Source organism: Thunnus thynnus, chromosome 6, assembly GCF_963924715.1.
Source record: "Thunnus thynnus chromosome 6, fThuThy2.1, whole genome shotgun sequence".
NCBI lineage: Eukaryota > Metazoa > Chordata > Actinopteri > Scombriformes > Scombridae > Thunnus > Thunnus thynnus.
Window position 1 is genome coordinate 29,608,001 of NC_089522.1, and position 15,582 is coordinate 29,623,582.

Here is a 15,582-nt window from a genome sequence, read left to right on the forward strand (position 1 = left end):
GGAATTTGATGGTAACAACAACAATGAAACAAAAATAAAAAAAACAAGCAAAAAACTGAACAAAACACAAATTCATTTAATACAACTTTGCTATTGATAAAGTATTTTTTATGCAGTGCACATGTTTTTCTTGTGGCCTCTGTTTTTTCTCATAAAATATTAAAATGTATATATTTAAATACAAAATGTAAACTTTCAGTCATAAATCAGTATATTTTCTTTGTATTAAAAAAACTATATTGTTTAAGACAGAAAATGTAACCTTTGGAGAAAAGAGAATTACATTGTAAAGTCATGTTTCAAAAGTGAAATTTTGAGAGAATTTTATTGTTTAGAAATTAATTACCAAAATATCCCACTTTATGACTTTATAAAAGGTTGCTCCTCTCCTTTTTCACTAGGCCCTGGTACCCAACATTACATGTGTTTTTTGTGTTAAATTACTAATTTCAATCCAATGTCTCTGTTAATTTATCAGTCGTATTACAAATATTGGAATATTGGTTTCAGTTGAGTAGTTTTTTTTTCACAATGTTATTATTGTTGAAGGACTTCAGTCCTGCTATGATGAGTTTCTGAGAAGTTGAAGTGGGAAGGATAAAACCGTTCTGTAGTAAATGACATTCTGTATAATTCGGTAGGTAATTGTGGCTGTCAGTCTGTTTTAAAAAACAGTGAAGTGAAGTTAGACATTTACTAAAAGCAACACAAGGCAATATAAAAAGGCATTTAAATACCGTTAAAAAAGTATTAGATTGGAAATAAATATAAGCTAAATTAGAATAAGACAGATAAAACAGGAGAATAAAAGTTAGAGTGCAGTATAAGATATGAATCAAAAGTCTCAAATTTGACTGACATTGTTTTGATGAAATGAAGCAACTCTGGCTCCTAGAAAGTACATTTATATACTATAAATCTGTTTTCCTTTCATATGTTTAACATTTAACATAGGGAAACATTTGACTATCTTCACTGGCAATGTTTTTTCTTGTAAAAAAAAGTGCTATGTTTTTATACTCTGTGGAAGTCATAGGAAGGTGGTCGGGGTGGATGATGATCACACAAAGTAGGACTCTGACACTGGAGACCAAGATTTGCATTCTGAGATCCAAGTGTGATGGAAACTACCTTCCCATGATCAAACGGATGTGCCAGTGAGTGTGCAAAGATAACATTATGTCAATAAGAGACAGTTCCCAGAGAGTTAGCAAGAAGGCTAATTTGTGGTATAGCATTTTGGTTTTCTGTGTGAGATGATTTAAGGCCGCCAGGTCGTTTTTATTTTGAGAAAAAGGCGAAAGCTGCTGAGACAGTATTATTTCCAACATAAATCATACTTGTATTATCACCAAAGCGTCAAGGTCACTCATGAACTCAGCAATAATGACCAAATGGTTGAATATGATTGAAAAAAACGAGGTGGAGTCTAAAAAATAAGCTACACAATATGAGGGGTTATGAAGGGTATATAATATCATGTTTTATGATTTTGCATTAGGTTTTTTATCCCAGGATAAAGGCCTCGTTTTGCTTTGTATTGCTCTTTATGCACAGTAAACCTTTTCACACTGAACTCTACCAGCTTCAAGTGTATTTTTTTTTTAGTCTTTCTCTTATAAGTTTTGAGTTTAATGCTAAGTTGTGGGCGACCTGAAGATTTATTGGCCCATTTGAAGATTTTTCCACCACACAAGTGTGGTTAAAGGTTTAGGCTACAGAGACACTTTGGTTTACATCAGTGAAAGATTGTGGTTTTGGTGAAATGTTAATAAAGTAAACATATTGCGTCTCGTGACTAAGTTTTTTGGTAGTGCCGTGGCTCTGGTGATGTCAGTCCAGACTGAAATATCTCAACAACTATTGGAAACATTGATATGAAATTTTGTTCAGACTTTCGTTGTGTCTAGACGATGAATCCCACTGATTTTGGTGCTACCCTGTCATTTCCTCCAGTGCCAGCATGAATTTCACATGAAAGGTTTTGAGTGAAATGTCTCGTCAGCTATTGGATGGATTGCCATGGAATTTGGTGCACACAATCATGTGACCTACAGGATGAATTGTCACAACTTGGATGATCCCTTAAAGTGTAAGGCTGATGTTATTCTTAATTATTTTCAACAAATCCCATAAATAGACCAAAACCAACAATGCTGTGGTAGCAGTGAGTAATAACAGTAGCAGGACGATGTGTCTGGGATTGATTCAAATAAACTACAGTGCCCATATTTTTGGTGATGAAGGAACACGCTGTGACTCACTGATGTGTTTTTAATAGTCTTTGGACAACAATGCAGTTCTGTGGTATAGAGCTCATGGAGCCATAGGCATAGCACTTAGTAGAATTGATTGATTATTGATTTGGTATTTTCATGGGATTTTTTGATTATAGGAAAAACGTAGAGTAGGATGAGCTTTATCCTTGAACTTTTCCTCTAAGTACAGTCAGACAGAATCACTAGCAGGGGTGTTGACTCTTTGTCTTGTTCAGTATTGAACCTATAGACCAGGATCTTTCTCTAATCTTAACCAAGTGCTGCAAGTGTGTAACCATAACCAAAAGTTCAATCATACTTAAGTTACTACAAGCGGATAGTGTAGGGAAAACAAATGTCAGTACATTGTCAGTGAATATTTTACAAATTTTGCAACCTGCCTGATACGTTTCCTTATAATGTTGATAAAAACATGACTCAAATGAACTGAAAACCTGTTAAAACATGACTTTAGATGTGTCTAAGATGTCATGTTAATATCACATCTTACATGTATCATTTTTTGCATAATTTATCTGCATTTTACATCATTACATTTTTTAAGATTCAAATATTATGCTTTAATATAATTTGCAGCAGGGCCATTCAACACCTTGTAGACAAATAGGAGGAATTTAAAGTCTATTCTAGCATTTAATGGAAGCCAATGCAAGGATTTAAGAACAGGTGTGATGTGTGCACTTTTCTTAGTCCTGGTTAAAATACGTACAGCAGCATTCTGTATAAGCTGCAGGAGAACTGCCTCTGTCTGTCTGATCAATCAGGAAGCTGAAGATGCCCAATTTAACGTATCCCTCCCCCTCTGTGGTTTGGACAGTGCATAGCTTTATCTACGATTATGATGATGATGATGATGATGATGATGATGATGATGATGATGATGAATTTGAGGGGTAGAAGTGTGTATCTTAATGTTTTTCCTACATATCTTTTTCCATAAAGACATGTTAGCACATAAATGACACCCTTTGTTTAGCATGAAATTTTAGTTATAGTATCTAAGGCTCAGAGAAGGAACTGGTCACAAAATGTAATTCTCTAGGATTTACTCTGAGCCAGCAGACTAAAAACCCTGTTATCTGTCTTAAAGCAACAGCCATATGTTTCCCTGTTGAGCTGCGGCGGAAGTATGGTAACAAAAACAGGAACTTTGGCACTAAAAAGATTGTAACATTGAAAGATATCTACTTGATTTGACTCATTTGGATGACTAAGGCTTCATATTAGCTTTAGATAAAAGGGAATTTAAATGCATCCATCACTTACATTGAAACATTATGAAGGGATCTTCTAATGGCCAGTATGAATAGGAGGAATGAGTACAGCAAGAAAAACATATTTTAATGTTCATTTGACACCTGACTTGTTTTAAGGCTGACTTGAAAAACTGTGAACACGTCCTTCAGCCCTTACATACTGTTCAGGTCACATTTGACCCATTTTTCATTTGAGAGCAGTAAAAACACCCTTTTATTTTAGCCTGAAATGTTGTGAGTTTTCCTAAAGTGACCCAGAAACCTTTTTATCTTTGTGCATCTGATGCACATTTTTTTTACTGAACATTTATACAAAAATTCAAAATCAACATTAAATAACGCTGTTGCATTCATACAATAACATTCATTAAAAACATGACAGTTGATATGTTCTCCCGTTTTAGGTAACGAAGAACCAGAATGTAGTGTGATTGTAAATGTTTTTTCTCCATAAACACATAAAGAATGCTGCTCTCTAAAAGCTTCATTAAGGACTGATCAGCCATTTATTGGTGACTGATATGTGTGAAAGAATAATAGATTTGTGGTTCAGACGTTTGGTATAGAGACTAATTATGAGGGGATTCTGTGCAGGGTCAGAATATGAACAATATGTAAGAGTTAAAAAATGTGAACCAGTGGTTTAAATAGAGATGCAGGGGTTAGTCTTCATATTTTTTCCATCTTTACAAAAGCATAATTCTCACCTTGATATGTCTTGTCCAACTATGTTTTTTTAATTCTTCCCTTGTTGTTTGAAAAACTGTTATTGACTCTTCCTCTCTCCTCCTCTTCAGCCTCCCGAGCACACAGGAGCTGGACTTTATTCCATATTTGTACATCTTCTTTTGATGAAATGAGACGAAGAAGAAGTCAACTCAACAAAATGGTCTTGACAACCAAAAGTGTTGCTAGAACAAACAAGTTTAGCTGCTGTCTTATCAGCAAATTTAGCTCCTGGAGCAGATTTTCACAAAAAGAAAAAAAAAGCACATGTGCTCCGCGAGTCACAATCTTTATTTATAGGGAATTTTTTAAAACAAACATTGCAAAGTGCCTCACAGGGCATTCAAAGTTATTTGTTATTTTATATTTAAAAAAAAAAATTATATAGCACCTGTCAGGTTACAAAGTGTGTTACAAAGATATAAAATGCCAGATTAACATACTATAAAGTAGTTAAACAAGACTTTCAAAATGTGTTTGCAACACAGAATAAAAATATAAAACAAAAAATAATTCAAGAAAATGCAGTTCTTAAATAATGTGTTTTTTTTATAATAACAATGAACTTTATTCATATTCATTTTCTTAACAAAGTTGCAACATGCTTTCATGTTTTGTACAAGCAATTTTGTCAGTAGTGAAAGTATTTTAGATAAATAAAAGATATTTTACTTAAATAAAAGTAGCAATACCACCGTGTAGAAGTACTTTGTCACAAGTAAAAATCCTGCATTCAAAATGTTACATTAAATAAAAGAACAAGTGTATTAATCACACTGCATTGTTAAAGATCCCATCCAGATATGTTTTAGAACATACAAAAATCCTCTGCTTGGAATAACAATTTGTGTCTGACACGTTTTTTTCCACAAAAAAATGTTCAGTTACCACATGAAAATAAATAACATCTCCTCCTTCTCACTCAATGAAAAATCAAGAATCAATGAATATGGAAATATATTTCATTTCACAAGTAACTGCTGGACACAAGATGTCTCCTACTTCACTGTAAAGTCCACTCTCAGTGTTTGTGTACTGGAGGCTTCAAGTTTTCACATCACACTTGTATAAATTAAATATTGGACCAGGACTGGCTTCCAAACTAGTCGTGGTATCACAAATCCTGCACATAGGCCCGCTCCTTATAATCAGACTTTCAATGAGCACACAGAAACTTTCCTCTTTCAGCAGATGAATGTCAAAACATTCTTCTAGTGTCAAACTCTGGAAATACATCCTTCTGCACAGTGAAGCTCAAACATGCAAGTGTAGGAACAAGAAGAAAAACATTTTTGAGTGGAGGGGGCCTTTAAAGTTACTAAGTCCTTAAAATTAGGTGACCTTTGTTGTCATGACTACAATAATAACCATGGGGTTAAGGTTAGGGGAAGATTGTAGTCACGTTGTTTTAAATACTGTCCCAACTTGTGGTTAGAAACGGGAAATGAAACGCGTTCCACTGTTGGGTTAATACCTCTCACCATCCCTCTTCCTTCCAATGAGAGAAATTTGTTGATATATGTTGACATCATTTGAACTTCATCACTGCTCCGGGTCAAAACTACTTCGGCCACTAGATGGCATCTTTTACTCAAAAATATTGTTTTTGGGCAACTGACATTATGACCTATTGTGTTGTTTTTCTTAGGAGGACGGACTCTAATCCAACCAACAGCTTTTCTACTTGATTTGCACAATTATATATTCTATATTACAGTATATTACTGTTATTGTACAGTGTAAATTCAATACAAAATACAGTTACAGCAATAACCTTTGTCTCTGTTCTCAGTTTTGTTTTTATTTTACTCTATATTATATTTTTATATGGTATTTAAACCTGCAGTGTGGAGCTTTTGTCTCCTCCTTCTTGCAGTGAGAGTAAATACTTAAATACTCATGTTAGTGCAAGGCTAAACTGGGAGTGAGCCAACTCAGCCAGTGGAAGTCTCTGGTGCACATGCTCTATGAGCCCAGTATTTGTATTTGTATCTATATTTGTTGAGGCAGCAAAATTATTTATTTTTGTATTTTTATTCAAATAAAAGAGGAAATAGGTGTAAAAATCCTGTTTTTGATTTTATCACACTTTTAATTTTAGTGTTACAATAAGTGTTTATGAATAAACTACCTTACAACGGAGGTCCCCACATCGGGTCTCCAACTGGAGTCTCCCAGATCATAGATGACTGCGCTGACTACTGAACTAAAACAGAGTGTATCACAGACGCGCAGACAGACCTTTACTTATTTATACACCCATAACACAGAGACAGCACAGTGTGTAACATGTAGAGAAGAACTTCAAAGGCGATTCTTGCTTTGTACGTGTCATTTATTGCCTATTTTCTACAACCTAACTTTGTGGAAAGAACAACAGGTTATGGAGAGTCCCTTGGGAGCACTTAGCGTGTGTCACTAGCTCAGCTTTATCTCTGGAGAGCACCGGGAGTGATGTCCAAATAATGAAATGTGGTCATCTAGCAGGTGGATGTGACTCCCCTCGTTGAGACCTGCCGATAAACGTAACAGCAGAGCAGAGGATAGAGTCTGAGATAGCGATTTAACCGACTTGCATGCTGGTAATTAACTTTTTTTTCCTCACTCGAAAACGAGTAAATATTTGTACGAAATAAATGTTCATAAAAAACCCACTATATGTGCTTTGCCGAATAACGTATTAGTATTCAGGCACACCCTATTAACCACAGTTCTAAATCACTGCTTATGATGTATTAGACAAACGACATGTAATCATAGAATGCATTTGAATTTAATAAATGAATTTAAATTTAACGTGTTCATGATCATTTTCTGATTATTACTCCTTAAATTGTGTTTCAGCTAATCCAAGAAAAATAGCCAGTGCCTCATAATAAACCAGAACTATGTGGAAAAATAAGAATAAATAAACAAACACCTAAAAAGTAAATAATAATCCATTTCCATAGCTGTAGCCTATCTATCCTGGTGACCTCGTCACTGCTACAATAAACGGCAGGCTGTTTGTGTAAACAGAAAGGTGCAGAATTCTGGGAGAAGAGCAGGATGGATGTAGGCCGCACTATTCAACGATAGCTCATCTTTTCAAAGTCTTTGGTTGATTTTTACCTTCACCAGAGGAAAAGAACGTGTGCTTTTGTAGATTACAAAAAAGCATTTGATCTCGTAGACCAATCCTCTTCTGGTATTTTACTTTATGTGTGTTTCTTTTGTTTTTTCATGTGTAACTATATTCATATTCCTCCTTGATGGGTCATCGTGGAATGAAGTCCAAAGTTTAAAAAATAAAAAAAGAGGGAAAAAAGTCTTCTGTCTCTACACGGTACTACTCAGACTGGACGTCCACACTACATGTTGTTGACAGAGGTCATGTTCCAAGGCTTTGATTTTAGTTGTGTTGTGACAACATTAACGTCTACATCTACTGTACTTATTTATTTTTCTTATTTCTGGAACAACCAAGAAGTTCCAGTTTCACTTTGGCCCCATTAATGGATATAATTTTTCTTTTGTACCTCACAGTTCAGGAGTGATGAGCAAAACTATAAAGTAATTTATACATGGCCACATGGTGACCATAAATACGTCACTTCTTCCTTGGCTTGCGTCCTAGAACAAACATCTTTTGATAGTTTTAAATGCAAGGCAATAGTTAAAAAAACATAAATGATGTGCATATGCGTGTGTGTGTGTGTATGTAAAGAAATACTTTTTCATATAAAGCAGTGTATCAATCTCAGGATGAAGAGTAGGGACACTGAACAGGAGTGAAGGAAACATTTTTTTAATACCAAGCCACGGTCCCATGAAATGCATGTGCATATCCATGTTTGGAACAAACATTTTGCCACTTTTATACTCCCTACAGCGAGTTTGTGAGGAGAAGAAAGCTGCACTTTTAAAAACATTTTAGATTAAATCAGTTTATTATTTCCTGCTCTTCAGCCATTAAAAATGAATTGGACTGTTTCAGGGTATCCAAATCTAGTTCAGTGTAAGTTCCTGAAAAAGCATTGACTGTGACCTTTGAACTCTTGATTGAACAGTGAAACATGTCAGGATTTCCATCTTTTTATTGGGTTTAGTCTTAATATGACACTTTTATTTTTAGTTCAGTTGGTACAGAATCACATCTTTGTTCTTGAGTGGCATAAATCATAAACATACATTCATGAAATAAATGCTTTGATGACAAACAAAATTAAAACTAAATCAAAGACAAGTTATAATACAAACCAGTAAACCAGAGTGACCACAGAGAAGAAATGAATAGATTCTGATGGAAATATTAATTCTACACCCACTAAGTGGCGCCACATCAAAAGTAATCATCCATCAGAGGAGGGTGAGAACGTTTTCTATTCATGGATATCTCTGCAGAACAAAACACAACAAGTACGGTGGTTAAATGAGAATATAAATGTAAAGACACACTTAAATGACAGCATTTAATACTGTCAAATGATAACCTACACTAAATATCTCTTAAGGCCATTTTCAAAACTATATGTGAAGAGAGAAAGAAGACGTAAAACCATGATATGATGAGTGACTAAGCCTTACTAATCTACAGTAGAGCTCTACCTCAACAAATACAATAAGCTTAATCATTCATATAGATAAATGAGTGTGTAGGGGCTTCAGGGGTTTTTCTTTAGATTGCCTGAATATGGGACCACTCCAAATTAGAATAAGCTCTTAAAAAACTCTCCAACATTGCGGACAATTTTACCCAGATTATACAGTAGATTAGACCTCTCAGCTTCCTGTCTGGACTCAGCTTCATGCTTTTGCTGCAACCTTTCTCTTTCCTCTTTGTTTTCTCTTTCAAGCTTTTCCTGTAATTCCTTTATCTTCTTCAACTCCCTTTCTTTCTCTTCTTTTTCTCTCTTTTTCTCTGCCTCCATCTCCTCCCTATCCCTCTTCCTCTCCTCCTCAAGCTTCTCCTTCTCCCTCTTCCTCTCCTCCTCTCTCTGTTTACTCTCCCTCTGCTTCTGCTCTTCCATCTCCTCCTTAACCCTCTTCATCTCCTCCTTCTCCCTCTTCCTCTCCTCCCTCTCCCTTTTCCTCTCTGCCTCAGTCGCCTCCTTCTCCCTCTTCCTCTCCTCCTCAAGCTCCTCCTTCTCCCTCTTCCTCTGCTCTTCCATCTCCTCCTTCTCTCTCTTCTTCTCCTCCTCAAGCTCCTTCTTCTCCCTCTTCCTCTCCTCCTCAAGCTCCTCCTTCTCCCTCTTCTTCTGTTCTTCCATCTCCTCCTTCTCCCTCTTCCTCTCCTCCTCAAGCTCCTCCTTCTCCCTCTTCCTGTCTTCCTCAATCTCCTCCTTCTCCCTCATCCTCTGCTCTTTCATCTCCTCCTTCTCCCTCTTCCTCTGCTCTTCCATCTCCTCCTTCTCCCTCTTCCTCTCCTCCTCTCTCTGTTTACTCTCCCTCTTCCTCTGCTCTTCCATCTCCTCCTTCTCTCTCTTCCTCTCCTCCTCTCTCTGTTTACTCTCCCTCTTCCTCTGCTCTTCCATCTCCTCCCTCTCTCTCTTCCTCTCCTCCTCTCTCTGTTTACTCTCCCTCTTCCTCTGCTCTTCCATCTCCTCCCTCTCTCTCTTCCTCTCCTCCTCTCTCTGTTTCCTCTCCCTCTCTCTCTCAGCCTCAAATAAGGCAAGCATTTTCTTCATCTCTTTTTCAAGTTTTTCCTGTTGTTTTTTCTCCAGTTCCTCTTGTTCTCTGCGTATTTGTTCTTCTTTCTCTTTGAGGATGCGTTGTTTCTCTGCCTCGACTGCCCTCTCGGCCTCTTGGAACATCTCGTTGGTGTAGTGGCTTCCTCCGTTCTTCTGGACTATATCTCTGATCTTCTTGAGCAGCTCGGTGACCTGAGCATCATCCTTCACCTTGTTTTTGAAGACATGGTACTGGCCGTTACATCTGGCTACGAGTTCCTGCAGGTCTGGACTTTCATCCAAGAACTTTTCAATAGTATCGTCAAGGTCATCACCACGAGTGAAGAGCACCATGCTGTATTTGTCTGCAGCTTGGCCAAAGATTTCTTGAATCCTCTGCACTGTATTCATTTCTTCCTCTGTGAATCTTCCTATCCCAATGACCACCAGGAAGACATGGGGTCCAGGAGCAGCATAAGAGATGCACTGGCTTATGTCTTTAGTTGTTTTATCCTTGCTGTGTCTGGTGTCACACAGGCCGGGGGTGTCGATAACAGCAACCTGTTGTCCGTGCACCACAGCAGTGACCTTAGAACAGTATTCAGTCATAGACTGAGCACTGCATTTTGATTCAAAGCACTTTTTTCCCAGGATGGTGTTTCCAGTGGCACTCTTTCCAATTCCAGTCTTTCCCACCATCACTATCCTCATCACCTCATGATTGTGTACTGTATGGGAGAATAAATAACATTACATGAGAATGGTATTCTAGGTATTCCAAAGCTTTCGTAAACTGCATCAACATCAGGTTTTTTACAGCTTTCAGCCCGTGAATAAGAATGTATTATTTCACACATTGTTGGCAAAATATTCCTTCAACTCTCTGTTTCTCAATTCAAAAGTAATGGGTACTTTTCCCAGGAGCAGTAACTGAATGCATATTGTTGTGCACAGTACCTTACACTCTTAAAAAGGAAGTGCACAAATTCATAATGATCTATCTTAGGTGCAGTGGGTGAAGTTAGTTCATATAAATACTTTATAATTCTATTCTTATACACTATGAATCTTAAGTTATTTGTCACTTTGCAGGTACATTTTGTGTTTTTTTAAAATCATGGTTGTCAATTTTGTGTAATTTTGGAGAGGTGTAATGTATCTACACAAAGAATATAGTGTAGTAGTGAGTTATTGTAGTATTTCCTAGGTTTGATTGTGTAAAACATAAAGCAAAGTTACACATACTGTCAGTCTCCATCAAGAAATAACGTCTCTAATAAAACTCAAAATTAGTTTCCTTATCAAATTTCGTCATGTATTAGATATGATTCTACTATTAAATGGCACCCAGGCAGAAAACTGATGTTACAAAATATGTTTTTAACCTCTTAAGCCCTAGGCCTCTGGCTCAAACCCCTGCTTGTAAATGGCATACTCATAATGAATACAGTATATCCCTGCAACTACAAGGTTTATATGAACACTTTCTATATCATAATAAAGGTAACACTTATGAGATTTCTGCAGAGGTGTAATCATCAGTATAGATGTTACTGGGTCAGAGTAAATGAAGATGGAACATGGCATAAATGAAAGATTTCATTTGAGCCTAAAAAAAACTTAACAGTATTATTATATAAATATCCCCTTTGAAATTATGCAGTTGCAGCCCAAAACCTCTAGCAAACCATAAAATGAGATCTGAACATTACCTGTCCCAAAAATTATTCTAACAAAGTGAAGCAGTGCAAAGTTAGAGAAGTTTTAGTGGAGAAAAAATTCTGAATTAGCTATTTGTAATTACATCAAATGTTATGTAATCCTAATGTAATCTGAGTAACAATCTCAGCTAACCTGAGAAATAATATCTCTGGAAACCATTGGTCGATTTGGATGCTTCAGGCCTCTAATCAAAGCTCACAAACTCTGCTATCGATTGCTTTTGACTAAATCTGGGTCAGTACTACGATTTGCATGGAAGGCTTAGACCATGGCTGACTTCAATCTGTCCTCTTTAACGTGAAAGTGGATACAGAAAGGCTGTAATTGACTCAAAATGACCCAGAGACATTGGACCAGCCATTACTAGTGGTTATATGTGGTCAGATGCAACTTTTGATTACAAAAACAGCAAAGGTCAGATGCAATTTGTAGTTGTAAATGTAAAAACGGAAGTTTGTTTCTATTTTTCTTCTACATTTTTTTCAGTGAGTCATTGAGAGCACACTTATAATGTTCATATCCATATTTTATGTCATATTATTAGTTAGCACAACTATACTAGATACTAACTGCAACGTTTATAAACGTTTTACATGATCAGTAAAAAATGGTATTTGCCACCTTATGCTCTGCTTTACTTTAAAGATGCCCTGTGGAGTTTTCTTGTAAACATCCATATTTACTAACCGGTTACAGTATTGTAAGTTTCTGTTACATCAGCCAATACAGCAGAGAAAAAGTTAAGCTGAGAGCACAACTTCATTTTAAAGCACATCTTTTTTAACCTCACTCCAAAAGGCATAAACAGCATGACAATACCAAAAAATATTAACGTTTCCTCAGATTCCATAGAGCTCAAATGGCAGTCATATGACTGAAAAATGCCACACATCTATAAATTTTCCTAGTGACTAAGAAATTGATAGTTAGAATTATTTTAACTGCACTAACTAAAAGTACTCCAGAATTTTCAGTCTGATTATAATCAAGGAACTAGAGGTTAGGTCAGAAATACAAACTAATAAATGTCTTAATGTCTTTGCAGTTCTATCCAGTATAAGTCTACAGAGGTATTAGTGTATTGGAGCTACAATAGTACACTACATAAAATTAGATTCAGCAGTGATCACTGTTATACCACCATCAAATAATGGTAGTATGTAAAACATGGATACAGTAGTATTATGACTTACTTAAGTTGCTGGTCATGTTTAGGTTCAAGTAGATGCTGCAGCTGAAGTGAAGATGCAGAGTTCAGATTGTATCTGCTGCAGCTGCTTATAAGTGTCGCTATGCACCAGACCACTCCCACAAGCTGCACTAGTGAAACTAAATCAAGTCAATGATTCACTCTGCACACAGTCATGATAATAGCTTAATATGTGTCAAACTGATCAGTAAAAAGTAAAGGTCTTTCCAATGGCAATGTCTGTGTTTCCTACTGCCGGGTGACAAATTAAAGGAAAAACCGGTACAGGTCTGAATGCTTGACCCCTACAGTGAGGGGATCTGGTGGCTCTGTTATGCTTTGAGGGGCATTTTGCTGGCATGGTTTGGGTCCACATGTCCCCTTAAAGGGAAGGGTCACTGCAAATCAATACAAAGTTATTCTGACTGATCATCTTTATCCTATGATAAAACATTTCTATCCTGATGGGAGTGGTCTCTTCCAGGATGAAAATGCCCCAACTCACAGGGCACGAGGGGTCACTGAATGCTTTGATGAGTATGAAAATGATGTGAATCATATGCTATGGCCTTCACAGTCACCAGATGTCAACCCAATTTAACACTCTCCACCATCAAAACACCAAATGAGGGAATATCTTTTTGAAGAATGGTGTTCATCCCTCCAGAAAAGTTAAGAGACTTGAGTGTTGAAGCTGTTCTGGTGGCACATGGTGGCCCAACACCTTACTGAGACACTTAATGTTGGTTTTGTCCTTTAATTTGTCATCCATCTGTATTTCATTGTGTTAATTTTAATCTTCTGAGCTTTCTCGTGTAAGTTCCCACTGCTGTATTACTTTTAGTTTCTGTTTGAATACAGCCCTGAGGTAAAATAGTCTGCCTGTTCAGCACTGTCAGTTGACATCAGTTTGTGTAGAGCTTACCAGCATTAACGTTTGTCCTTTGTTACATGTATGTCTTCTGTAACCACTCCCCTTCATTTCCAGATACTCCATATATTAACTGTAAACCTCAAACCTTGCTCTCCCCCGGCCACTTACAAGAAATGGCAGCACTTTTTCAAAACTGCAGACAATGACTATTTGAATAAATGAGTAAATAGAATAAAATATATAAATGCACCAGAAATTGAAAACAATTCAATCGCTTGCTAAAACTCAACTTGTTGTGAAATGTTTATTCTTTTTTTTTTCAATTTTCACTCTTCATGCATAATTTTTTTTTTTTTTTTACCTCTTTCACACAATATAAGTTAGGCTGTAGTCTCCTGGTCGATTAGTTGGTCGATATGCTCTCGTCTGACTAAATTCTCATTGGTCGAATAATCTCCGTGTTACTTTCTTGAGGAGAGAAGCGCTACATCATTAGCCTTCCAGGATTAATCCATTATTCCCTGCGGCGGGAGGGACAGACTAACAAATTACCTGTTAAAACGTGGGTGTATTCAAAACCAATGCTGCTTGCAGCTTTAATTTTATTTTTTACTTTTATTTTAACCCAAACCATGATCTTTTCCTAATCCTCACCAAGTGGTCTTTGTGCCCAAACCTAACTAGACCTTCACCACGGCATTGTCACACCATAAAACATCATTATTCAACAGGTAGAAATGTTAATATGCTACGTTTGTAGAAATGTTGATATGATACATAATTAATGTGTTGAAACGTATATATTCAACGTTTCTGTGGTTTGCAGAAACATTCAATGCCAACGTTTTCTTCTGGCGACTGGGATGGTCAAAGTCCATCAAATGATAACATTTATGTTTAACACTGTTTATGGTCCCAATTAATAAATAAGTCAAGCCTCTCATTGGAAACACAGTGAAACACCTTATTAGGGCCCGAGCATGAAAGTGCCAGGGACCAATATTATTTCCCCACACCATTGCATTTTTGAGGGTCTTAGGATGTTCAAAAAAGCCATGTCAACCGACCTCCAGTAGTGATTCCATGGCTGCTGCTCCCTTTGAAGCCTGTGAGGTGCGAGGGTCTGTTCATCGCTGCTTGCAGCTTTAATTTTCTTTTAAAATTCATAAAATTCCTATGAAACATGTCAAAATCACAATTACTCCATAAACATTTAGGCTTTTTATAGTGTGCACTACACATGTGGTTTGTATAACACAAAGTTACTTTAACGCTCCACATACTTTGTTAGATGAAACACAAAATCAGGCGTTTTTGTTTCATCTGACAGCTTTTAGTTTCACATTCAGTCACTGAAGTTAGAAATTTACTAAAAGTTTATGAAAAAGGTAAACTGTCTCCTAGGACGTCCTCAATATACAATTTTTATTTGAGGAAAATATTAACTGCTGCAGGACATTTTTCCTCTAGATGGTGTTTGCCTACCTGACATCTTCAGGCCAACTGGTGCAATCTGAAAGAAAAAGGAAATGTAACCAGCAGATTAGGACTGATAATAAACCGTCTCAAGTGGAGTAAAAATAACTGCGGTAATGGAAATATACTGTATAGATCTATTGCAAATTCTTTTTTTTAAATATCATTTGCATTATATAAGCAGGATAATTGTAATAATGACATAAAAAACCTCCATCGTCCACATCTATGAGTCAGATTTGCAACATTAAAGCAAAAGACAAAGACAAGATACAAGTAATATTTCACTATTCTGCACACCACACCCATTTCAAGTTCTTTACATTGTCTGTTCTTTCCAGAACCGTTACACATCACTGTCAATATAGTGATGTTTTATGATGTGACAACACTATGGTCAAGGTCTGGTAAG

At 36.5% G+C, this 15,582-nt stretch overlaps 2 protein-coding genes across 2 annotated transcripts in view; both read right to left on the reverse strand.

Annotated features, from left to right (window-relative positions):
* The window catches only part of LOC137185400 (myb-like protein U), a 100,982-nt gene that overhangs the window by 53,848 nt on the left and 31,552 nt on the right, over positions 1–15,582 (reverse strand). The window lies entirely within an intron of this gene.
* LOC137185073 (uncharacterized) lies at positions 8,320–12,871 on the reverse strand. The gene is made up of 2 exons (XM_067593304.1): positions 12,825–12,871; positions 8,320–10,637 (listed from the first exon to the last, which is right to left on the reverse strand). Exons 1-2 carry the CDS (start codon positions 12,838–12,840, stop codon positions 8,950–8,952), a joined length of 1,704 nt encoding a protein of 567 aa, XP_067449405.1. The 5' UTR covers positions 12,841–12,871; the 3' UTR covers positions 8,320–8,949.